At 35.3% G+C, this 26,732-nt stretch overlaps 2 protein-coding genes across 3 annotated transcripts; both read left to right on the forward strand.

Moving 5' to 3' along the window:
• The first annotated feature begins 291 nt into the window (after nt 1-291).
• LOC131146866 (uncharacterized) lies at nt 292-26,732 on the forward strand. 2 transcript variants are annotated; one of them, XM_058096693.1, is made up of 11 exons: nt 292-533; nt 650-742; nt 837-901; nt 16,441-16,495; nt 17,670-17,759; nt 17,916-18,000; nt 18,124-18,219; nt 18,428-18,612; nt 18,694-18,782; nt 26,292-26,391; nt 26,468-26,732. In XM_058096693.1, the coding sequence occupies exons 1-11, from the start codon at nt 483-485 to the stop codon at nt 26,510-26,512; spliced, it is 954 nt and encodes a 317-aa protein (XP_057952676.1). In that variant the 5' UTR covers nt 292-482; the 3' UTR covers nt 26,513-26,732. The 2 variants fall into 2 exon arrangements, with proteins under 2 accessions (XP_057952676.1, XP_057952677.1); XM_058096694.1 differs by having other exon boundaries at nt 18,446-18,612.
• Nucleotides 2,548-8,414, forward strand: LOC131146865 (uncharacterized). The gene is made up of 5 exons (XM_058096691.1): nt 2,548-5,894; nt 5,993-6,672; nt 6,775-6,911; nt 7,030-7,105; nt 7,224-8,414. The coding sequence occupies exons 1-5, from the start codon at nt 4,879-4,881 to the stop codon at nt 7,412-7,414; spliced, it is 2,100 nt and encodes a 699-aa protein (XP_057952674.1). The 5' UTR covers nt 2,548-4,878; the 3' UTR covers nt 7,415-8,414.

The raw sequence follows: 26,732 nt of genomic DNA on the forward strand, positions 1-26,732 counted from the left end.
AGTGTTGTGTGTGCTCTGCAAGACTCTGCCACTCTGTAATTTCACGAGAAAAATGGAGGAAGAAGATTTCAAAAATTTGATCTAGCAAGTTTTGCTCCACGTCAAAAGACGGTTCATTTTCTAAGAAAAACTCGCTGGATCATCTGGCGAGTTTTGACCGCCACACATCAATTAGCGTGTGCTTCTATTCGTTTAAAACTTGTTGGATGGTTTAACGAGTTTTGCTTAAAATCTCACTACACTATCCAAGAGAAAGAGACATTAAATTATAGTTATTTAATGTTTTATTATAAAGAAAATAAAAAAAAGGAAAAAACTCCATTTTGGCCGGTACGATTTGTGCATTTCAAAAACTCGTCCGCAGGTCTTCGTCGCCGGCTTTCCTTCTGCTGCATTCCCCAGCCTCCGAACTCTGTAAAGCCCGCTGGCGTCAGTTTGTAGTTCCCCGGCTACAATTTTCTGCTTTATGCGGTGCCATCACCATGTCAGTAGAGCTCAAACTTTCCAGAGCAAATCGCATCTACCGTCCTTCTGTAATCCCTCTCTCTCTCTCTCTCTCTCTCTCTCTCTCTCTCTCTCTCTCTCTCTGTGCTGCTCTCTCTGTCTGTTACTCTTCACGCTGAAGCATGCATTTGTTTGTAAATTGAAGGAACCCCTCGAGGGCAAAATCGTTACAAAGCTTACTTCATCAGTTTACCACTATGCGATTCGCCTCACGGTGAACGGATCCGTCAGCTTGCAGGTTTGCACTCGACGGTCTCATTTTTCATTGCAATTGTTTGTTTCTGACGTATCTTTTGTTTGCCCTGAGAAACTGATCACTTTGTGGTTTCAAGGTTCACAGAGGATCGGCAGGTGTAATCGAGTCCCTCTATGCTGCCGTCAAGCCTATTAGCATCGTGTAATTTCACTTCAGCCCTTTCAGCAATATGTTTTTTTAATTTTTTTACAAGTTCAGTTAATGGGCGACTCGTACTTCGTCACTTGCTTCCTGGAGTAACTTCTTCAATTTTAGCTCTTGAAAGCAAGAGATTTGTTTGCAAAAGGCTAACCTATACTCTAATTTTTTCTGTTAATAAGTTATTGGACTTGTATTTAATAGAATGGAGAAATTGAAAACCATGGGGGTTGATGGTTGGAGAACAGAAAAAAAAAACTATAGGAAATTATCATGGTTCTATTAGTAAAAGTAATGTCAATTATATTTGTCCTAGGGAAAAAACGAAGCCACCCCCTCCAAGGAGGGGGTGATAAAGTTGTACTTTGTGTGGGATCCAATTGGCCATTGGCCCACCGCTTGTATTAGCTTCATTTACTATGTTCAGAGCATAGTTGCATGGTTACCACTTCTTGGGAAGCAGGGAGAGAGAACATGGAAAACATGAGACATGGAAGTTGGAACAAGTTGGAAAAAGGTTGCAGGGGTTCTATCTTTTTGTTTCTTTCTTTATTCTATTTTTTTTTTTTTTATGGGTGGGGATTGGGGTAGTGTTTCTTTCTTTATTCTATTTTATTTATGGGTGGGGATTGGGGTAGGGTTAAAATTTTCTTAGGAATTTATGTGGAGGCAATTGTAATATCTATGGAAATATATTCCAAAGAGAACAGGCAATATTAGGAAGTGTACAGGCTTAATGTGGTATTTGGGAGGATTTTATTCTAGATGTGTTTAACCACTTTTTACCCAAAAAGTGAAAACAATTAAAAAAGAAGAAGAACTCCATCCCCAATACTTGTGCACGTTTCATAATTTAGGAGCCATAATATAAGAGCTTCCTCAACAAGTTAAGAATATCATTGTCCTAGGTTCCTAGGGGCTGATGCTTACTTCCATAGACATGAATTTGGATTATGACAAGTCTATTAATATTCTGTTTGTAGTAGACTACAGTGAGCGGTCAATAAGGTAATTAAGTTAAAACAGCGTGGACTATGGGGAAAAATATAGGAGGTAGAGTGTATTTTTAGACTTTCTAAATCCTTATTCTGAAACAAATTAAGCTGTCACCTGTCTATTTTGTTAGAGAAATAAACATTACTGCATCCTTGTATTCTCATCTTATTGTTGATGATATGTCTTTTTTTTCTTTTCCCCTTATTTTGATAGCACAAGAAAATTCATTAAAAAAGCATGGGAAATACAAGCTAAAGGAGTACTAGAAGCCTTGCATGCTATGAATGAAGATAAAATAAAAATTTAAAATAAGAAAAAGAAAGAACTTAAAATAACTTATTCAGGAAGCCCTTCTTCATACCAATTTCATCATAATTTGTGGAGCACCAAACACTCTCTGACCTTTTTTGTTATTATTCTTATGGCCGTCCAATCTTACTTCCTTCCCTCATATCCCCAGGCCATTTCATCTTTTGAGATAAACACTGACAATGCTGAAGATTAGGGCTGTGAACAGTATCAAGAAGAGTTACTAGGTTTATTTTGTAGGGCTGGAGGTTCTAAGCATGGTTTTAAATAACGCCGATACGTAACGTAAATCAAGGACTCCGAAACCGATCCGGGCCGATAATGCGGTTCGGAAAAAATTCACAGCCGTAACGGCCGTTACGGCTCCGTAACGGTCCGTAACAGCCGTTACCCCTACGTTACACTCCGTAACAGTCCGTTACGGACCGTTACATACCGACAACTTGCAGAATCTGCTTTCTGCTGCGCAGCGTTCCTTTCCCCCTTTCCCGAGTCCCAAGCACCCATCTACCATTCAATCTACCTAAATCTAACATTCAAAAACAAAAATACTTACTTGCAGTTTTGTTGGCCGAGCCGCTGAAGCTATAAGATGGCTTCACGCCTTCACTCCTTTGAAGCCTGAGTTACTCATCTTCGCAGCCTTCGTTTCCTGAATCCTGAACCTAACAAAGTTCTTCGAAGCTTGAGAGTGGCCGAACGAAGGCAGCTTCATCCGCCACCGCCAGTCGTCGCACTCGCCGCCACCAGCCAGCCCTCTACCAGTCGTCGGCGTCGTCGCACTCGCAGCCACCAGCCAGCCCTCCGCCAGTCGTCGCACGAAGCTTCGAGGCTTCGAGGCTCCTCCATCCTCCGAGTCGCCTCCCCTCTCTCGGTCTCACTCAGAGTCTCAGACTCTCTGCCCTCTGCTCATCTCGCGTATGAGATAAGCTTTATTTCAATAACACTCAACACCCACAACCACATTTTAAATATTTTATTATGTTTTTTTTTTAATTATAATTTATTGTAAGTAATGTTTGTTAAATTAAATTAAAAAAAAAAAAGTAATTTAATAGAGTAAAAAGCTTTAAAATTTCAGATTCATTTAATATGCAAGCATGTCATATTCTGTTTTGATTAACATACTTTTATTCATTCTTTACGTATTCTTTCTTTCCTTTTGGTTTCATTGCATATAAAATATATATTATTTTAAAATAAATGACTATGACATGGCATTCCAAAAATATGGAGTGGACAATTTCTCATGTTCTATTTCTATGCAATTTTATATTTGTGAGTAAAACAACATTTTGCATAATTATTTCCCCTAACAGCATTTTTTTTGTTGTAAATTATTATATTCATATACAATATCAATTTCATTTATATGGTATCGCATTAACATTTTTTGAAAGCTGACACCATTAGAAATAGACTAATAGTATTATGGTTACAGACTTCCAAGATACAACATTAGTACAAAAAATACTCTTTTCTAGTCTTATGCCTTGCCTATAGATGCAGCTCTTGTTTTTTTTTTCTTTTCAAAGATCAGAAATCTCCCACATCTTAAACTTTTTATTATGTTTTTTTTTTAATTATAATTTGTTGTAAATTATGTTTGTTAAATTGAATTAAAAAAAGAGTAATTTAATAGAGTAAAAAATCAAAAAATAGTAATAATTATGTAAAATAAAATTTTCTTAATTTATAAATATTTTAATTGTCTTATATTTTTTGAAAGGTAATTAGGAAAATTTAGTTTTATCACATATTTCCTATTTATAAATATTTTTTAAGTTTTAAAATATCATTTTGACGTTAAATTTAAAATTAGGTAAAATAAATCGTTACATGATCTATTTTTTGTTTTTCAGTTATCAAATAAAGTAAAAATTGATAACTTAATAAAAAACATTTTAACCTAATAGTTAATATATTAATAATTCAGATTTTTGCTAATTACTAGTTTACTACTGGAATTTGTAGAAAAATTTTATTTTAATCCATAAATTGAGAAAATGCTTAAAAAATTAAATAGAAAATTTATACTGTATGGATCTCTATTAGTGATGCTGTGATGTATATAAAAGTAGAGCAAGTTTTTTCCACCTTTAAAATTACAATGTTAATTTCTTATAGTTATAAATAAAAATAAAATCAAGTTAAAAAAATAATGAAAATACCTTTTTAAAGATAAAGGAATATATTTTTTTGTAATAAAATATCTAATATTTTAATCCATATACTGAGAAAATGTTTAAAAAATTAAATAGTCAATTTGTAATGTATGGATCTCTATTTGTGATGCTATGATGTATATGAAAGTAGAGCAAAAATCTTTTTCACCTGTTAATTTCTTATAGTTATAAATGAAAATAAAATCAAGCTATAAAAAATAATGAAAATATCTTTTTAAAGATAAAGGAATATATTTTTTTTGTAATAAAATATCTAATATTTTATAATTTTGTTTATTTATATATAAAAATAATAAACATTACTTATTATTTTTAATCAAATATTATACTTATTTTTACGTAATAAGTATTTAAAATTAGGACTATTTAGTACTTATTATTTAATATTTACTAAATTACTAATTATATTATTCCTGTCATTGTAGGAAGGTTGTAACTTTGTATTTTCTTTATATTTTGTGTAGAGATCATCAAATTAAGTCTATCAATATGTCACGTGATAGAGGAAATGAAAACTTACCTAGTGAAGATATTGGATGGCATTTTGGTACTGCGGTAGACGGTAATAGACATGTTATTATGTGTAAGTTATGTGGGAAGATAATCAAAGGGGGCATTACACGCTTGAAACAACACTTGGCACATAAAAAGGGTCAAGTAGCTGGATGCTCAAATGTGACCACACAAGTAAGAGAACAAATGATGAAACATCTACAACAGTATGCTGAGAAGAAAAGAGATAAACAAAAAAGGCAAGAAGAAGCAGAAGCCCAAATTAGAGGAGATTTTGAGAATTTCAGCGATGAAGAAGACTTGGAAGAAGAAAGTATGAGATTCGCTCGACAAGAAAGCATGCGATCACAACAACAATGGGAAGAGAGACAAAGATTTCGAGCAAGAACAACTGGAAGGGGTAATATTTATGAAGAGGGAGGTGGCTCTGGCAGTGGTGCTACCAGTGGTTTCAATAGAGCAGGAGCTCGATCTTATAGTGGTCGAGAAGCTGGAGGTAGTGGACGACAATGGATCAATCCTGATGCCCCTGAAGCTAGACTAAAGGCAATGGATCCTATTTTAGAAAGAAGCAAGAGTGCGAAACAACCAAAACTCAACACAAAGTTACTGAAAGGTTTAAGAAGTAAATTAGGAAAAGCGGTTGGAAAATTCCTAATTTATAATCGGATTCCAGCGAATGTAGCTGACTCTCCATTTATGCAGCCTATGCTTGATATTGCTGCAGAGGTTGGAAAGGGGGTGAAGGGTCCATCACCCTATGAGATATCTGAAATTTATTTGGAGCAAGAGTATCAAGAAATGAAAAATTATATAGCTTCTTTTGCTGGAATTTGGAAGGAAAGAGGTGTAACACTTATGTGTGATGGTTGGTCAGGACCAACTAGAAAACACATTATAAACTTTTTAGTTTATTGCGATAGAGGCACCGTGTTTCATAAATCAGTTGATGCCTCTGATGTGCCAAGCAGAACAGCTGAATATTATTTCAGGTAATTTTCTAATTTTAATTGTATATGCAAATAGTATTATGGACTTGCATGTTTTTAATTAAATAGTAGTAATTATTGAATTTATAATTTCATTTCAGATTAATGGATGAGGTGGTTGAAGAAATTGGAGAGGAGAATGTTGTCCAAGTAGTGACTGATAATGAAGCTGCAATGAAGGCAGGAGGAAAATTATTAATGCAGAAGAGGCCCAATCTCTATTGGACAGCATGTGCAGCTCATTGCATAGACCTTATTCTTGAAGATATTGGTAAGAAAAGTAACGTGAAGAAGGTCTTAGAAGATGCAAGAACAATAACCTCATTTATTTACAACCACACATGGACAGTGAATTTCATGAAGAAATTCACAAATAATAGAGAGTTACTTCGCCCTGCCATCACTCGATTTGCCACAAATTTCATTGCTTTGGAGACTATTGTCAGGCATAAACAAGCACTAAGGGAAATGTTTACATCTGATGCTTGGAAAAACTCAAGGTTTGGAATGGCAAAATCAGGCCCAGCATATGATTCGAAGAAAATTATCTTAGGCAAAGAGTTTTGGCAAAAGGCCTCTGATATAATTAAAGTGCAAGAACCCTTGGTGAAAGTTCTTAAATTGGTTGATGGTGATGAAAAACCAACCATGGGCTTCATATACGAGGCAATTGATAGGGCGAAGTTGGCCATTCAAAAAGATTGCCGGTTTTACAAAGACTATTGGAAAATTATTGACAACCGGTGGAGTTTTCAGTTGCACCAAGATTTGCACGCTGCTGGTAAGTGTAAATCAAATACAATTTCTTATTATTTTAACTTTTAAATTATGCATGGTTGCATTAGAAAACTATTGATTAATATGTTTCTAAATTTAATTGTAGGGTATTTTTTGAACCCACAATTTCTTTATGGTGCCCCACCCTCTCCTGAAGTTGCTAGAGAAGTCATGGATGGAGTTAAAAAAGTGATAACCAAGTTGGTACCCGATATAGATACTCAAATTCGGGCTATTAATCAAGTAAGTATTGGTTCCATTAAATTGAATAATGAATTGTTCTAGTATTTAATAATACTTTTAAGAATAATTATTAATATATCTAATTAATTAATTATATTTCACAATCATCCTTTTTTAGTTGTTGCTATATCGAGATAGGCAAGAGACTTTTGGAACCCCGTTGGCTCAAAGGGCAGTAAAACAAACAAATCCTGGTAAATATGGCTATATAGCTAAATAATAGAGAATTACTCTATTTTCTCTCTTTGTGTTCAAATTTGACTTTTGAAATACGCTATACTAACATAAAACTCTTTTTAATTATTCATGCAGCTGAATGGTGGATTCATTATGGCTTGTGTGCTCCTGAGCTCCAAAGAATAGCAATTAGAGTTCTTAGCCAGACCACATCAGCTTCGAACTGTGAGCGTAATTGGAGCACCTTTAGCCTCATCCATACGAAAACAAGAAATAGATTAAAGTACATGAGACTACAAAAACTTGTTTCGTACATTACAACATGAGGTTAAAGTTAAGACGTACAATGAGAAGAAGCCAACGAGAAATTGAAGAGGGTTTCAATCCTATCAATTTGGATTACATTTTCGAAGAAGATGATCCTTTAAGTCAATGGTTAGAGGAGAGAGAGACACCACTACTCGACGGTCAGGACAATTCAAATTGGTTAAATGAAGAGGTTGGTGGTACTACAGAAGGAGGTGATCAACCACCAATAAACGCGCATGATGATTCAAGTTCAAGTCCTGAACGCACACAAAGTGATGACAATCTTGGTTTGAGCCCACCAAGTGATGATGATGGTAATAGTGGTGCTGGAGCTGGGGTTGGGGGGGGTGGCAGTGGTGGTGGTGGAGGCGGCGGTGTAGAATATAATTATGGATATGATACAGGGACATCATTTGGAAGGGATATATATCCTTCTGATCCTTATGGACTACATGACATACCTGAAAATTATGACTTGGGTATTCCTCCAGGGAACCAATCTTCACAACCCAGGAGAAGGAGTGCTCGTGGTGACCCTAGCGATTCTACTGAAGATTCATATGGTGTGGTTCGTAGTTTTGGCGACTTTGGTTTAGATGGTTCATCATCACAATCATATGGATCTCATCCAGCATATCCACATTATGCATCTCGTGACTCACATTTTTATCCCAGTGGATCAGGAATCTCAGGATCTAGTGAGTCTTCTTCTACACACTACCCAGAGCCAGCCCCTGCCCCAACTTATAGACATTATTCAGGAGAATTTTCATCACCAGTACATTTTCAAGAGCAACAACAAAATGACGCAAACTTGGGTTCATTTAACTATGTATTTCCACAAGGATGGGGAGATAATTTCCCATCCCAATCTCAAGATACAGATGCAAATTATGAAGACCCTCCACGTCATTCTTTTTGGTGGTGACATGAGTTATGTTATAAATTTGTAATATTGTATTCATGTATTTTCAACTATTTATTGATATTTGATATTAATCACTTTTTAAATTCATGTATATGTAATCACTGTAATGTGTATATTGAGTATTAAGTCTATTGAGTATTGATTCATTTTTAGTAACTTTATGACTTTAATTAATTGATTCTTACATTTCTACATCTTTTTACTCATTAAACTAATGTAAACTATAAAAAAATATGATTTTTTTTTTAAACAGCGCACTAAAATTAATATAAAAATCATAATGCCTATTAAAAAGCATTTGTAGAGTGAATGAAAGCCTGCAAAATTCATTAAAAATCATGTATTAATGGATTTCATGCTTATTTTTTAAATTTGGCATGGTTGTGCATGTGTGAAAAAAATTCACGACCGTTACGCCCGCTTCCCGTTACGTAACACCCGCGTCTCCCGCGACCCGCGACACCCGCGACCGTTTCGCGACGTTACCCGCGACCGCGATTTCGAACCATGGTTCTAAGGTTGTGGATTTGGGAGATTATGGATTCAAGATTGAGTTTTTATTTATTTTATATATTTTATATATTTTTTAATTTTTATTGGGGGAATCAAGGACTTAGACTTGAAAATCAAATGTGAAAATAAAATAAAGATTAAGTAGAGGAGAATGGTACTAACAAATGCACTTTGGGTTGCGAGAAATCCATCCACTTGGCCATGAGAAAGCATCAATGCTAGATAATCTCATTCATTCGTTTATTCAAAAAAACCAAAAGAGTATAATCCTTTATATAGACTCTATGGTACGATTGTTTTGGTGGCTAAGGTTTATGGGATAGGATTGGACTGGAATAGATTGCTTATGACAGTTATTCTGCCCCATGTTTGAATTGTCATCTATAAAGGGCAGGCTAATCATTCAAAAGACCAAAATACCCTTAATGAAAAGAATAATATAACGAAGAATGAAAAAACAAATGACATTTCAATCTTTTAATTGCTTGACCACCACTAGCCTATGGGAAGGGGTTGGCCAGCTTTAAACCATGCAATGGGCTAAGGATTTCCTTTGCTAGTCGTACCCAACACCTTTTTTGCATCAAACATAGGCTAATGGTGTTTTTCCTAGCCTAGCCTAAGCCAAGCCACCATAACAAACATACCCTCTAGACTATACTTGCTTGGGAAGCATGGGACTTCTAAAACCAACCAAACACTTAACTTCCAAGCATATAATTTGATAACTGCCTCACTCTTACGTCAGTCCCTTCTGCCTTCATTTTTCCATCATCCCTGCATTCGCCTTACCCTCCATTATCATTCAATTCATCTTCACTTGACATAAGGTCCTTGAGCTTGTAAGCACTAATTATATCTAGCATCTCTACAATAGCTATGTTGTCAAAGAACCTCGGAATACAAAAAAATAACGACAACAAAACTAGCCTTAAGTTCCATTAGGTGGGGTTGGCTACATGAATCCTTTTCTGCCAGTTTACATAATTGTGGGCAATTTCCTCAGACAATTGAGGCTACTTAATCCTTTGATTTAATATTTTCTCTAAATAGAGGTAGGAATAGAAACTTGAAAGCTCTTCTTGTGGGGATAATGCCAAAATATCAAGTTGGCTCATTCAACTTTATGGTGTGTTCGTTACATGCCTTCTGAAAGGGCCATGGAACAACTAGAAAAAGCTTGGGCTCGCTTGTGTAAAGTAGAAATGGAAGCAAATAAGTTTGGAGTGAATGGATCCTCTAAGATAGAATGATGAAAAACTCAATGAATTATCATTGATCCATTAATTTTTTATCATAATAATGACAATGAACTCTTATTGTGGCCCATGCTACTGAATCAAATATTTTATTTTTGGTACCAATAATTAAGATGAGTTTTACTCCACTTGCTGCATAAAAAATTGAATCACAATCTTATGATAAATGATGCCATTTTCTCGTTCTTGAACGGGTTTGCTAAATTCCTTTAGGTTTATGTTCTACTCTAGGTAAAGATCTGCCATTTTTGATTTGCAAAGATAAATATCCCCATTGCCACATCCTTTTGCTTTACAATGACCCCTTTTTCCTTTTCTTTTTCATTTTGTTTCTCTCATTCCTGCTTTCTCCCAAATTTTGACGTATTTGTTATATTATTTGTTGATTAAGAATTTGACATCACTCTATTATAATGAGAAATATAAATATAATGAATATAAATAGGTATTTTAAATAGGAATTGTTTATGGTACAAGTAGTAATTATAGATATATTACCAATTGGGTTTTTCTAAACAAAGCCTGGATACTTACTTTCTCATTCCAAGTTATTTTAGGTCTACCCTACCCCTTCTATTGCCACTAATAGTAATTGGCTCACTCCTCCTCGCTTGTGCGCTTAGTGTAGTGATATAACCTTAAAAGATCAATTAAGGGATGAACATATTTGTAGCAAGTTAGGTAATAGCTCCCATATAAGTCAAGATAAAGGAGGGGTGGTTTCAATGGTTTGGGCGGCTTTTGTGCATGAAAAATCAACGAACATGGGGTGAACCTATTTGTTGTAGAATCATTAAATACACAATTATTGGAGTTAGAGGTGGCAAAGTGGATGTCTTTGAAAAATGAGTCAGTGAAGGTATTATTTAGGGAAATGAGGAGTTGGAGACAAAAGATTAAATCAAAATGAGTTAAGAGAGGGTGATCATATGCAAGATTCTTTTATAGGATGGCTGATGGTAAGATGAGAAGAAGTGTGGTTAGAGAATGGGAGATTAGGGAAGGATTTGTTACATTTGATCCTTGAGATATTGCAAATGAGCTAGCATAAATTTTTTCCAATTTATTTTTTTAGGAGGATGAGAGTAGGCCTATGATTGAAGGATTGGAGTGGAGTCCCATTGCTAGTGGCCGGATGGGTTGGTTGGAAAGGCCTTTTGAAGATAATGAAGTAGAAGCGGTATAAGAGGTGGCAAAGTGGATGTCTTTGAAAAATGAGTTAGAGGAGGTATTATTTGGGGAAGTGAGGAGTTGGAGACGAAGTACTCAATTAAAATGAGTTAACAAAGGGTGATTGTATTACGAAATTCTTTCATAGGCTAGATGATGGTAAGATGAGAAGAAGTTTGGTTTGGGAATTGGAGATTAGGGAAGCATTTGTTTCATCTGATCCTTGATTGATTGAAGATGAGATAACATAACTCTTTTCCAATTTATTTACTCCGAAGGATGAGAGTAGGCCTATGATTGAAGGATTGGAGTAGAGTCCTATTTCTGGTGACTAAGTGAGTGGGTTGGAAAGGCCTTTTGAGGAGAATGAAGTAAGAGCAGTACTGTTTGGGATGGAAGAGGGATAAGGCTCCAGGTAGGATTGTTAGGAAGTGGTTAGGGCTGATTTTATGAAGATTTTTGAACACGTTTTTCTTTGACGGGATCTTAGGAAAAAGTATTAATTCTAGTTTCATTACTTTTTAGTTTCAAAGAAGGATAAGTCTATAAAGGTTGCTGATTTTTGTCCTATCAGTTCAGTTACTAGTGTACAAAATTATTGCAACTGTGCTTTCTGATTCGTTGAGTCAAGAGATGGGACACTATGTCTCAGGCACAATCTGATTTTGTTAAGGCAGACATATTGTGGTTGCTATCTTTGGTGGCAAATGGAGTAGTTGAGGATTTTCGTAGGAGGAAAGACATTCTTAAATTGGATTTTGAAAAGGCTTATGATTGGGTTAGTTGGAATATCTTAGACAAACTCTTAGCTGGAAAGGGTTTTGGGTAGAGGTGGCATAGGTGGATGAGGGGATGTCTGCCTAATGGATTCTATTTAGTCATTATAAATGGAAATGGTGAGCCTAAGGAGTGGTTTAGGGTCTTGAAGAGTATAAGGAAAGGGGATCCACTATCTCCCTTTTTGAGTAGATTGATAGATAGGATAGTGGGTAGGGGCTATGAATTTTGAGGGGCCAGCGTGGTTTTTGGGATGAGTAGTGAGGAAAGCGAAGGGGTTTACTCTTAAATTGGATTTTTGAAAAGGCTCATGATCGGGTTAATTGGAATTTTTTGGACAAAATCTTTGCTAGAAATGGTTTTAGGTAGAGGTGGTATAGGTGGACGAGGGGATGTCTGTCTAATGCATTCTATTTAGTATTTAGGTAGCTTTTGGTTCACAATTGGAATTGGAATCAGATTTGGAATTGGAACCGGAATGTCAAATTCCTCTTTCATGTTTGGTTGGGCAAGGAATCGGAATTGAAATTATATTATAGAGTTTGGTATGCATAAACTTAGGAATTGAAAATGAGTTTTATTTATCAATTATGTCATTATGGTATAAAAAAATTATTTAATTAATTTAATATGGAATAATAACATTTATACATTATAAATATGTAATTATTACATACAATTATTTAATTAAGCTATATAATAAATATTTTTTTACAATAAATTTATTTTGATAATTATATACTTGATAATAATTTGCATATTATATTTTGTTATCATTATATTTTATCTTATATTTTATAAGTATTATTTTTTAATATGTAATTTGTTAAATGTAAATAAAAATCTCATGTCTGTAACATAGTTTACTTTTTAATATAAAATAATAATATAATAAAACAACCACCATAGCATTCTATTTTATTACATTTTGGTATTTTATTCTTTTTTATATATTATATCATTATTAACATTTATTATTATACAGTTTTATTAATGATATTAATAATTAATAATTTATTTTATTTTAAGGTTATATATAATGATAACCACAATCCTTGGAAGCAGAAGACGTACTATATTATATTATATTATATTATATATATTATTATATAAATATTATTTTTTACATTTATGAAGTATATATCTTATTATATTATATATAATATTATATTATAATAAATATGTGCAAGTATTAAATATTTTTCTATACCATATCATTATTAAATTTACTATTATATATTTCTAATTGATGACAATAAATATTTAATTTAATTTTATTTATTTTCGAGATTAAAAAATAATAATATAATAAATCAATAATCGTATTACAAGTATATCATAATATTTAACATTTAATATTGTTCTATTAATTTTATATGTTATAACATTATTATATATAATAAAAACTATTAATAATGATGATTTAATATTTATATTAAAATATATTATAAGATTTTAAATATTAATAATGATATCATAATATTAATATTATTTTTAAAATTTATGTAATATATACTATATTATATTAATATAAATTATCATATTATAATAAATACTATGTTTTGAGGAATTAGAATTTGATTCCAGAATAAAAGTCAAGAATAAAAATATAGGTAAAAAAGGGAATCCTTTTTCAGCGTGGATTGTGAATCGGAATGAGATTACCGTAAAACAAATGATAGGAATGAGAATCAACCATTCCGATTTCGATTCCGATTCCTAGAGTTGTTTCCCAATTATCAAACACCACCTTAGTCATTATAAATGTGAACCTAAGGTGTGGTTTAGGGCCTTTAGAAGTGTTAGGCAACAAAATCCACTATCTCCCATTTTGTTTGTTCTTGTTGATATTTTGGGTAGATTGACAGATAGGGCAGTCAATAGAGATTTTGTGAGAGGGATCGAGGTGGGTAGTGAGGGGGTGTTTGTATGTCATCTTTAGTTTGTATATGATATTAGTTTATTTTTTTTAGGTGCCCATATGGAATCTCTTTCAAATGTTCATACAATTCTCCTTGTTTGAGAAGGTCTTTTGTTTAAAAATTAATTTGGGTTAGAGTGGGATTGCTACCATTAGTAGTCCTACTAGATATTTGGAGTTAGCCTCCTTTCTCTTTAGTTGGGTGTGGTATTTTAGAGTGCCCTTTTAGAGTGCCCCCTAACTTATTTAGGAGTGCCACCTAGGTTTGTTGGGTTTTGGTAACCAATGTTAGATAGGTTGTCCAAGCATTTAGATGGGTGGAAGGGTGCTTTGTTATCTCTAGGTGGTTGTATCAGTCTTGTTCAAGCATGTCTTTCCAGCGTCCCTTTGTATTATGTCTATTTTTAGAATTCCGGAGGGGATTGCTAGTGAAATTGAGAAAGTAATGAGAGCTTTTCTTTGGTCGGGTGTAGGGGTGAGGAGGGTCATATGGTTAGATGGGAGATTGTGTGTTCCAAGAATGATGGGGGTTTGAGTCTTGGTAATTTGGTGTCTGAAAATGCTGCTTTATTGGGCAAATGACTGTGGAGCCTTTGAGGATAACTCCCTGTGGCATAACATTATAAAAAGTAAATTTGGCTTGGAAGCTAGTGGGTGGGATGCTAACTTGTGTTATAAAAAGTAATATATGCTGTGCTGAGAGTCCTTGGAAGTATATTGCCCAGATTTATTCTTCGTTCCTCCTTATATCAAATATGTTGTGGGCAATGGATTTCATATTTGTTTTTGGGAAGATTCTTGGATGGGGAATGTTGCACTTTTCATTTTTTTCCTAATCATATCGTCTATCCTTAGAGCATGATGATGTCATTGCTTCCTTTCTTACTTCAAATGGGTGTACTACTTTTTGAGATCCATTTTCTTTGGCCTCTAAATTATAAGGAGGTGGAGGACTCTCTTATTTGTTTTTATTATTGGAGGGAAGTCATCTGTCTGATGGGAGAGATGGATGCATTGGGATTTTAGATTTTTCAGGAATGTATTCTTTTAAATTTCTCTTTCAGCGTTAGATTAAAACTTACTAGTTCTTTCCTTTTCATCGTACTATCTGGAAAGCTAAAGCCCCCTCTAAGATAAAGGCTTTTGTTTGGTTGATTGTTCTTAATAGAGTTAACATCAACAATCTGTGGCAGAGTAGAAGACCTTTGAAGTTATCTCCTGATTTTTGTATGTTGCGTTTTGATAACTCAGAATCTGCATCTCATCCTTTTTTGCAACCTATTTCTCTTGGGGGATTTAAATAATTTGTTTACTTTATTTGGGGAGAGTTGGGTATGTTTGGAGGATTTGTTGAATATTTCATTTATAGGCTTTGGATAGCCTTGAGACGTTTCAGTGGACTTGTAGGGTCTTTGCAATTTTATGGGGATCTGGTTGGAAGGGAGTGCCTGATTTTTTTTTTTTCTGGGAGGAAGAGCCCTTGTCCTTTGATCTGGGAAATGATTCAGTATTTGAATTCTCTATGGTCCTTTACAGCAGGCAGTTTTAAAGGGGTTTCTTTTTTGTATATTCTATGAGATTGGAATGCTGCCTTATTTTAATTGTAGTTTTTTCCTTTTTTGTTTTTTTTTCCTCATGGGAGGATGTCTTATTTTCATTTTTGTTCATTCTTTCCTCTTCAATGGACTCTATTCTTTTCCTATGTAAAAAGCAGTTGTATGGTTCTCCCAGCATGGGGTTGTATTTATGCCATCAGTGGCATTCAGCGATTGAATCTGTTACACAACTGGGAAAAATCCATCATCACCCCATTCCCACCTGCTTGCTCAAAATCAACTGTCCATTCTATTCAGTGGTTCTGAATTGCAGCCTTTTTGTCTGTTGTATCACCAAAACAATCCCTTCTCTAGCTTGGTCACATGGCTAAACCGAATCTATTTCAGTACAAACTCACAATTGTTGATCATCAGATTACACCAGGAGCGCAAGAGTCTGGTGAAAAATTTGCAGTTATTGAAGACCCATTTCTGAATAAGGGTAACTTTATTCCTACCATCCTCTATTCGCCTATTCTCATGCTTCTTTCCTGTGTTTGTGCAAGTGTAACTTGCAACCATCCTATAGTTAAATACTGCAATACCTTTTAAAGAAATGAATGTATTTAGGATCAAACAACTATTTGTAATTCAATCTCGTTTATTGGCAATATCCAATTTTAGAAAGGACTGTGCATACAACCTTAGGATCTTTTTAATTCAATTTAATTGACAATATCCAATTTCCTTCATATGAGTGCTTCGTTGAAAAACCCTTACACTCAGTTCCTTAATTTGCTTTAGTGGGGCTATTCTAACCACTACTACTCACGCACGCTGTATATAGTGATACAAGGGATTTGTGCCAATGAACTTAATTTTTACGCATTTTCCCATGTTATTTGCTTCTTATCTCATTTGTTGTTTCACTTGGAAATAGGAATAAAAGTGTTGAGGTTAGACCGTCGGGAAAGATTGGTTCAGGTACAACAGAGGTACTATATCTGATGTTCAAATTAATATTTCTTTTAGTTTCCATCCAATGTTATAAAATGAAATAAAAAATAATGGTCCTTTTTTGTTGCAATATTAACTTTTTTTATTTTTTTATTTTATTTTTATCTATTTTATTTTATTTTATTTTTTTAATTAATTATTTAGTTATTTATTTTTTATTTTTATTTTTTTCCGCGCTTTTGCTATACTTTGTATCTGCTAGAGTAGGAAACTTTTTATTGGGTGTGCCTAGTAAGGTGGTGTGTTTGCCTCGTGAAACTGTTTTGGCCCAACTCGAGTGAAGTATTATTTGCTCTCAAAGTTTTGTCCCCTAAAAGATGTCTCACATGGTTGACATCTAATGTGGGATTGTGTAGTACCCATGGGTGGCTCTAATATCAAATATAATTGTCTTAGCCACCCAACTCCTGTCAGCTTTGGTCCATTGGGCCTTTCAGTTTTCTCCCATAAAAGACACCTTACACCTAATCCATCCTTACATGGAAATGACCTTCCTCATCATATGATCATGCTTGAAGTGGTAGGCCCCACATTGCATGAAAGGATATGTGTCATTGTACAAGGCACATACAAGGTTTTCTACTGGTGTGGGGACAATAGTATAATCATGTGCCTTTTCGTTTTAATCCAGGCTTCTTTCTTTTATATGCCTTTTTTCTTTTTTAGCTTTGTTCTGCTTTCGGGTTGTGGTGACAGGTGAGTGAGAGAGAGTGATGAGGGACTTTCTTTGGCCTAGAGGGGGATAGGAGATGGATTACTTGGTTGGGAGGCTGTGTGTAGGTCTAAGGTTGAGGGCGTTTTGGGTCTTGGTAACTTGCTGTTAAAAGATTTGCTTGTTGGAAGGTGATTGTGGCAGTTCTATTGGAAATTATTTCTATTTTCCATAAGGTGATTAAAGTAGATTTGAATCATTTTCCTTCGTTCATTTTCTCCTTTTATTATACACATATATATAAACCCACATGTTTTGTAAAGTTCTGAATTTCTCCTTGTATGACGTAGAATATTATGGTGGATGCAATATTTGCTATTCTTCAATGGAACTTTCATTTAGCTAGTAATATAGTCAACTGAAATTTTGTTTTTTTGCTGCAAATTTATTGATTGTTTGACTGATGGGGTATTCATGTATTGTTTTGCTTATTGTGATAGATACCATTTTCCATTGCTCTGAGGCAGACTGGAGAAGACAATTTGGAAAGATTTTACGAGACCTTTCACGGTGCAAATATAAGTATCCAGGTAAATAGTTTCTGAATAAGAAAGTGCTAATCTTGAGATATTGATGTTTATGCTATATTATATTTTGCATTTTCTGTATTCGTTTTTCACTCTGGTTGTTTTTGTTTTGATGTTTACATTTATTTGATGCTTGATGTCTAATAAATTATATAATAGTATCTTGTCACTGTTGATATAATGAGAGGATACCTGCATAAATCGTTATCTGCTACAATGGAGTTTATAATTGCAAGCGACAAAGGTATGGTTTCTTACCATAATTTTATTGTGTAATGCTATAATTCTATTTTCATTTATATTGTGAGTTTCTTTTATGAATGAATTAAATAAGCTTCTTTCTTTTGATTGCTGCTCTGTTTTTCAGCTGATCTTATCGAGTCACCAGTCTCTTCTGAGATGGTTTTATTTTATATCACTCAGGACACACAAAGGCATCCGTTACTTCCTGAGTTAGTATCAGGTTTGCTTCTTACTCTCATTCCTTTTCTCTTCTTCCTAATTTTCTTGTGAATCAAATTTAAAAAAAAAGGTATCTTTTTGACTGTTCATTGGCATTTTGGGTTCTTGATTGTAGCTGCAATGCTTTTGGTGGCCTTTTTTTGTCACTATTCTTTTGGGAACCCAGCAACAGAAATTTCCTGCCATTGATGAGAGATGTTTTTTAATAGGTGGTTTTCGGGTGACAGGAAAAATGTCTACTCATTGCTCTCTGTCAGATCCTGTCAGTGGTGAGCTAATGGTAGAAGCATCTGCTGTTCCCATTCGATCTATTGATATTCACTTGCTTCGTGTGGAGTCTATTCTTGTAGGGGAGAAGATTGTAACTGAAACCTCGTTGATTCAGACTACACAGGCATGCAACAGTTCGTCTTTTTTGAACCTATTTGCATGTCTAAGGAATATTTGATATTTTATTTTCTCCTTCAATCAATAGATTGCAGATGGAGATGTTTGTTGTAACATGACTTTGCCTATCTATGTCATACTTCCCCGCCTTTTGACTTGTCCAACGGTCTTTGCTGGGTAAGTTGCTCATCAAACATGAAAGTTTGCCTGATTTCCTGTTTAATTTGTCTCTGTGTACCTTGTTTAGTGAGAGACTAACATATAGTTGAATTAAGTTTAAGCTGGTTTTGTTAGCATGATAACTAGCTGCTGTAGCTTCTTTGAGTAATTGTTATTGCATGCATGAATGGCAGGTGATAATGGAGGGACCAAAGGTTTTGTTTATTAATTTAGAATTTTGAGTGCTTAGCCTTACTCAATGTTTGGGAAGTTTGTCATGTAAAATTCAATATTCACAAATTTCTAATATACCTTTTTTGGTCTCATTTTCTTAGATGCATGTTATTCTTATGAGTTACATTGCTATTTTGTTTGGTAACTTTGGAGATTCTGCCTGTGTATCATTGTCCATTGGTTAATGGTCTTTAAACAAAGGGGTGAGAAACAAAGTCTTGTGTTCTTGTGTTATTTATGGTGGTTTTGGTTATTTGATTGGAAAAAAGGCTGCTGAAATCTTTAGCGAGTGGTATTATTGTGGCACTTTTTGGTTTAGACTGATCCTGTGTGATTGGGTCTTCATGTGCTCATCTATATATCATTCGAACGAGCTTGCTATTTCTTTGAAGTTTCCTCTGGATGCAAAATAAAGTTTAACTTGAATGTTTCTCTTTCAGCAATCAAGGGGCAGACACATATTGGAGGTGTCTTTACTTGTTAAAGTACAGTAGGCATCTTCAGAGACTTTGGGGAAGACACCATCTTTCAGATGTGTCAAAGCTTGTCAGGCGCTGGTTTTGGATGGAAAGCAGAAACCAGAATTGTTTTCATATTTGAAGACTTGAAGGAGTCTTCAATCATGGATTAAGGCATTGACTTTGGAAAAAAGACTTCAGTGGCTGTTGAGTATTTGAATTTAGGTTGTTTGGGTTTTTGTAAATATGTGTATTATAGGTATTCCAAATGGGTTGAAGTAAGGTGGATCTGTAGAAAGAAGTAAAAAAGGCCGCCTGTCTGACAATAAGGGTTGCATTGATTTCGAGTGATGCAGAAAAGATCTTGTTTTAAAATTTTAATGGCGTATGATTGTCGAAGAATGATGAGATTGAGTCAAGGGGGAAGTAAAGCTTGGTTTCAGTTGTAAGTAAAGCCAAATATTGCTGCAAAGAGACAGGTTGCAGGAATCTTCTGGCAGCAATACTAGTGTTTTAGGTTACTAGGGCTTCGTTTTTATAGTGGTAAAAGTCAAGGAAATATTCTGGGGTTTTAGGCCTGTTAGAGGATATATATGTCTTTTAGTATTATTATTATTGAGTGTGTTCGTATGTTAATTAGCGAGAGTTTGTAAGGGTATTATTGTCATTAGAATGTATTTAATTTGTATTATATATAGAGGGAGAGACCTATCTTCAAGTTAGGTCATTCATTTTAATCAAATCTTAACATGGTATCAGAGCATGATCCTATCTAAACCCTATTTCCTTCAGCAGCCGCCGGAAAACACCATTCCTGCAGCTGTTCTTCCTAGATCCACCTCCATCCCATTCTAAATCACAAAACCAACCATACACCCATAATCAGACCCCCTCGACGACCCACCCCACAAAATCCCATCGCTGGAGGGCACTCCATGTGCCCCAATGCGCCGGCCAAATGCCAGCAGGGCTGACCTCTCGCACCGGCATGTGAGTGAAGTTCTGACCACTTTTTTCCTTTTTTTTTTTTTTTTTTTCTTTTGCCATGCTCTGATTCCTTCTGTAGATTAATTATCAAGTTGTTAGGCCAGTTTTTTATTAAAAAATTTGAACTTTTTCGACTATGCACTTGCGGTATTCCATTAATTTTTGTTCAGGGTTTGTGAAGGCTTCCTTGTGAGTTTTTTTGGAGCCATGGCAGTGTTGGCATGTTCAGTTGTGAGGCTGTGGCAGTGCTATATCCGTCAGTGAGTTGTTCATCTCGTCTGTGGTTGTCAGTGAGTTTCACCTAGTTTGAGTTCTGTGTCTAGTCTCAATTGTGACAGTTGGGAAAGCGCCATCGTGTTTCTTTCGCTTCCCAGGTCAATAAACCAGCTGCAAGCCCTTTTTATATTAGTTCATTCAGATGTTTGAGGTCCTAGTAGGGTCGTGTACAAATTGGCCTTCCGGTACTTCATAACGTTTGTGGATGATTATTCAAGAGTGACTTGGTTATAATTAATAAAAGATCATTCTGAGTTATTTCATGTATTTTGTACCTTTTGTTATGAAATAATGACTTAATTTAGTTTGCCAGTTCGAATACTTCAAAGTGATAATAATAAAGAGTTTTTCAATGCACAATTCACTACTTGTATGACTTAGTTTGGTATTGTTCATCAATCATTTTGTGCCCGCACTCTTCAACAAAATGGGGGCAAAGCAGAAAAATGGACATCTTGAAATCACTCGCACTTTATTTTATCAAATGCATGCATCTAACATGTTTTGGAGTGATGCTGTACTTACTGCTTGTTATCTGATCAACAGAATGCCATCCTCTGTTCTTAGTTGTAAGAATCCCTACTCTATTCTCTTTCCTAATTCATCTTTATTTTCTCTTCCTCGTATATTTGGGTGTGTGTCCTTTGTTCATCAAGTAACTCCTGGGGTGGATAAATTGGATCCTTGTGCTATAAAATGTGTCTTTCTAGGCTACTCATATACTCAAAAGGGATATCATTGTTATAGTCCTATGCTATATCGCTTCTTTGTTTCTGCCGATGTTACCTTCTTTGAGTCTACACCTTACTACACCCAGTCATTGAGCTCTTCTAAGCTTAATGAGTCTCCTCCTTTGCCTAATCTTCTAGATTGTATGTTGCTGTCCTTGCCCAACCAACCATCTGAGTCTCCATGTAGTTCGGGTCCTTCTCATCGCCTTGATCATCGTAATTTGCAAGTGTATTAACGACGGAGGCTCCAAGGAAGAGAGTCCCCTCTAGCTTCTACTGCCACACCTTTGGTTTCCTCGTTTGATGATCATACTTCCCATGATGTTGATCCCTCCTATTGCTGTTTGGAAAGGTACACACGCATGTACTCAACACCACATTTCCAACAAAGTTTCTTACGACTCCTTATCAACCTCCTATTATTGTTTTGTTATTGCTCTATCATCTACTACCCTTCTAAATCTGTTTCGGAAGCCTTAGCCCATTTAGGGTGGAGGGATGCTATTGTTGAAGAGATGAATGCTTTACATGACAATGGTACTTAGGACTTGGTACCTCTTCCTCCTGACAAGTTTGTGGTTGGTTGTCGTTGGGTTTACACTATGAAAGTAAACCCTGATGGTTCTGTGGCTCGTCTAAAGGCCCATCTTGTTGCTAAGGGATACACTCAGGCGTATGGTCCAGATTATTCTGATACTTTTTCTCCAGTTTCCAAACTTACATTAGCACGTTTGTTCATCTCCTTGGCTACTACTTGTCACTGGCTTTTGCATCAGCTAGATGTGAAAAATGCCTTCTTGCATGGTGACCTTGAGGAGGAGGTTTATATGGAGCAATCACCTGGGTTTGTTGTTTAGGGGGAGTTAGGCTTAGTGTGTCGGCTCAAGAATACTTTATATGGTTTAAAATAGTCTCTCAAAGCATGGTTTGGACCTTTTTTTTTTTTTTCTTTAGTACTTGAGTTGTGTTTGACAATGTGCTGTGGATCATTCCGAGTTTTATCGTCGTACTTCATCGGGTAGAATCCTTCTTGTTGTTTATGTGGATGATATTGCTATTACAAGTGATGATGATAAAGGTATTTAAAGTCTCAACTTTTTCTACAGACTAAGTTTCAGACCAAAGATTTGGGACCGTTGAAATACTTTTGGGGTATAGAAGTATCTAGATCTCGTATCAGAACTGTTGTGTCACAGAGGAAGTATGGTCTTGATCTGTTGGATGAAATTGGCATGTTGGGATCTAAACAGGTTGATACACCCGTGGGTCCTAACAAGAAGTTAATGTGTGATATGAGTGATTTGCTACCTAATCCCGGACAATACTAGACTTGTTGGAAATTTGAATTATCTCAATAGTTACTCTGTTGGATATATCTTTTGCTACAAGTTTTGTGAGTAAATTCTAGATTCTCCGAAGACAAGTCATTAGGCCACAACAATTCGCATCTTGAGATATCTCAAAGGTGCACCTGGGAGAGGTCTTTTATATCGTGATTAGGGTCACACTTATATCCATGGATATACAGTTGCATATTGGGTTGGGTCTCCCTCCGATCGGGGATCCACCACTGAGTATTGTATCTTGGTTGGTGGTAATTTGGTTTCTTGGAAAAGTAAGAAACAAATTGTGGTGGCAAGATCATGCACTGAATCAGAATATAGAGCTATGACTCACTCTACCTATGAACTTGTCTGGTTGAAGAACGTGTTGGAAGAATTGGGTTTTTTCGCATTTTTAGCCTATAAAGTTGATGCGTAATGATCAAGCTGCTCTTCATATTCCAACCCAGTCTTTCATTAGCGGACAAAGCACATTGAAGTTGATTGCCACTTTGTTTGGGAGAAACTTGTACAGAAGCTCATTACAATCACTTATGTGAAGTCGGACATGCAGCGTGCTGATTTATCTACCAAATTGTTGGGGGGGTGCTCTTGTTAAATTCATTTGTAACAAGCTAGGATCTTGTGACATTTGCGCTCCAGCTTGAGGGGGAGTGTTGGAGGTTATATATGTCTTAGTATTATTATTGTTGAGTGTGTTAGTATCTTAATTTGTGAGAGTTAATAAGGGTATTATTTTCTTTAGAATGTATTTAATTTGTATTATAAATAGAGAGAGAGACCTACTTTCAAGTTAGGTCATTCATTTTAATCAAATCTTAACAAGGCCTTTTGTTTGGTACAATAGTGAATCCAATGATTATGGTTGGGAGGAGGGAAAAGAGAAGTCGAGGTGCTGCTTGAGCATTGCCCAAGAGCGACGAAGTGAGAGAAATAGCAACTTGGTTCACAAGTTTTTCATAATCAAACACAAATTTCTGCTCAAAATTTCATTTTTTTATGCAAAATGAAAAATGTTATTGAAGAAAGAAAGAAGTTTACTAATAAAGGAGAAATCCACCAAAAGGGTTCTTAGTGAGAGAGAGATTAATGAGATGGTTCTTTTGACCAGGTTGGTCGATTCTTTTGATGTTCAATTGGGGAGTGGTAAAAGGTTTTGGACTTTAGGTCCTTTTGGGGAATTCTCTTTTAAATCTTTTTTCAGCCACTTGACTTGTGATTCGAATGCGTATCCTTTGATTGGAAAGCTAAAGCTCCCTAAAAATTAATCTTTTATTTGGACTGCGATACTTGAAAGAATTGATACCAATGATTTGCTTTAGAAGAGAAGACCTAATAAGGTCCTGTTCCCTGACATTGGTGTCCTTTGTATCAGGAGTGAAGAGAGTTTTGCATGTCTATTTCTTCATTGTCAAAAATGTTGGCTATTTGGAATAAGTTATTTGGTATTTTTACTGAAAATTGGGTCTGTCCAATTTACTTTGAAGGCCTTTTATACCATTACTTTTAGGGGTTTTGGCAAAGGAAAGGATAGGAAAGCTCTGTGGTGTTATGCTATTATGGCTATTATTTGATGTATGGTTGGAAAGGAACGCTAGAATTTTCAAAGGTGCGGCTACTGCTAACAATTTACTTTGGATTAGAATGGTATATCTTGCATCACTGTTGGTGTCAGCAAATGGGTTTTTTGGTCATGTTTCTTTGTAAGACTTGCAGCCCGATTGGTTGGCCCTGGTACATTGAGTTTGGTTCTTGGTTTAGGTTGCATTTCTTTGTGACTATTTTCTTTTGATGTAAAGGGTAGGGGTTTTGGCAAAGGAAAGGATAGGAAAGCTCTTTGAAGTCGCACTGTTATGGCTCTTATTTGGTGTTTTTGGTTGGAAATGAAGAATTTTCAAAGGTGTGGCGACTGCTAACAATTTGCTTTGGAATAAAGTGGTATATCTTGCTTTGCTGTTGGTGCCTGTAAATGGATTTTTGGTCATGTTTCTTTGAAGACTCGAAGCGAGATTGGTTGACCCTACTATATTGAGTTCGGTTCTTGGTTTAGGTTACGTTCTTTGTGTCTATTTTCTTGTGATGCATAGGGAGGATTTCTTATTCTCCCTGTCTTCATTTCCTTTCTCTTTCTAATTTTATGATGTACCATTCTACTCTCTTTTAATACAATTCTTTGCTTATCAAACAAAAAAAAAAAAAAAAAAACCACCAAAAGAAAGGGACGATAAACAAGTTGTACTGCATATCAGCATATGCTGAGTTGAAGGAACTCCGGTAAAAACACCCTTTGCTGAAGACCAAAGCCAAGTACTCAATGTTTGTGAGCACATGTGATACTCATGTAAGCAACTGAAGCAAACTTACATTTTTAACCATTCCTCTTCTTCATCTTCATAGACCTTGTATGTGGACTTTAGAGGGAGAAGAGTCTAGAAAAAGAGAGCAAGAGTGACATAATAAGAAATTACTGAGAGAGGGGACATTGTTCATGGACGTATTAAGAACTTAATCAAAGTCTTGAACCATAATCTCCTACCTGCCAAACTGCATAACCATATTCAAGATGACAATATTAACAATGCTTATGATGATGGAGCACTGAAGTACTTGTGTGCTCTATGTCCCAGTAAAGGCTATAAAAAAGTCCATTGCCCAATGCTTGTCTTGGGCAAGGTCTTGTGAGGAATGGCCCTAACATTCATCATCATTACCATAAGAGGTCACTTTCATGACTCTTGCGTGCATTTAGTACTGGATAGAATGAGGCCTGGGTCATGGCACTGGTTCAATGGCCTTAAATGTCCCAGGATTGGACGATTTGGTAAGGTAAGTAGAGGATTCCTGCATTCTATGGTTCCCAACTTTCATAGAGCTCAGAAAACTACTCTCTTTGATTCTCGGTTTTCTAGTGCTTGGAGAAGTCTTATCTTCCCACAGCTTCTTTCCTTTTTCACATTCTGAAAGTGTTCAACTCTGAAATATTGAAAAGAATATCAGAGGAAAACTGTTGAAAAAGATTGTTGATGTTGTTAGGGGGAAGCTGTGATGGTGGAAACTCAAAAAAAATATGTAACTTGTAAAAAATTTTGTGCAACCTAGAAGTTTTTAAGCTCGCTTAAATATTTTCCTGTTGGTTTCTCCCTAAGAGCATTGTACTGATGCACTGAAAAAAAGAAAAAGAGAAGGTTTATATGCTAGTCTGTCTCTTTTCCACTCATTTTCACTTAACATTAGTCCAGATCTCATTTTGTGCAAGTTATGACCTATTTTATTGGTTGCTTGTATGACGTTAGCCTCTCTCTTCTGTGGTTATGTCATGAAGATTGATTTAGCTGGTACAAATATAGAACTGCTGTTAGATTTTTATGCGGTGCTCATGTCAAGGATGTTACATATTCAGCTCATAAGCTGTTTTTGCCTTTCAACCCACTTCCAGTGCCATTTGATGATGACTATGATTGTCGAAGTAGTAACTGCTCTTTCAAATTTCGTCTGCAGTCCATTTTCAATTGAGTTTAAAGTTCGCATAGCAATTAGCTTCGAGTCGAAGCTTTCCAAGCTGCATCCAAAATCTGATCCTCTAACTCCTAGACTCTGGGTAAGCATCAATCGAAGTATTTGATGTAGAGGGTGTAGCCATTTCATTTATATAAATTGTTTCTTTTGAATTTCAGTTGGCAATGGAAACCTTACCACTTGAGCTGGTCCGAACAAGATAGATTAAAGGGAATGAAACTTCTGATATCCGTGTGAGATAAGTTTTTTTTTTTATAAAATTATTCTCATGTATTTTTTCTCCCTTGGTTTTGGGATAACCAAAGCTCACTGTTGTGCTTTTTTCTACACACACTAGAAAGCCCTGTGCTATGCACAGCAAAAAAATGTAAATTATATCATCATTTTATTATTACTATTATTATTATACAGATACATTTTTTT

The sequence above is a fragment of the Malania oleifera genome, chromosome 13 (assembly GCF_029873635.1).
Source record: "Malania oleifera isolate guangnan ecotype guangnan chromosome 13, ASM2987363v1, whole genome shotgun sequence".
Lineage (NCBI taxonomy): Eukaryota > Viridiplantae > Streptophyta > Magnoliopsida > Santalales > Ximeniaceae > Malania > Malania oleifera.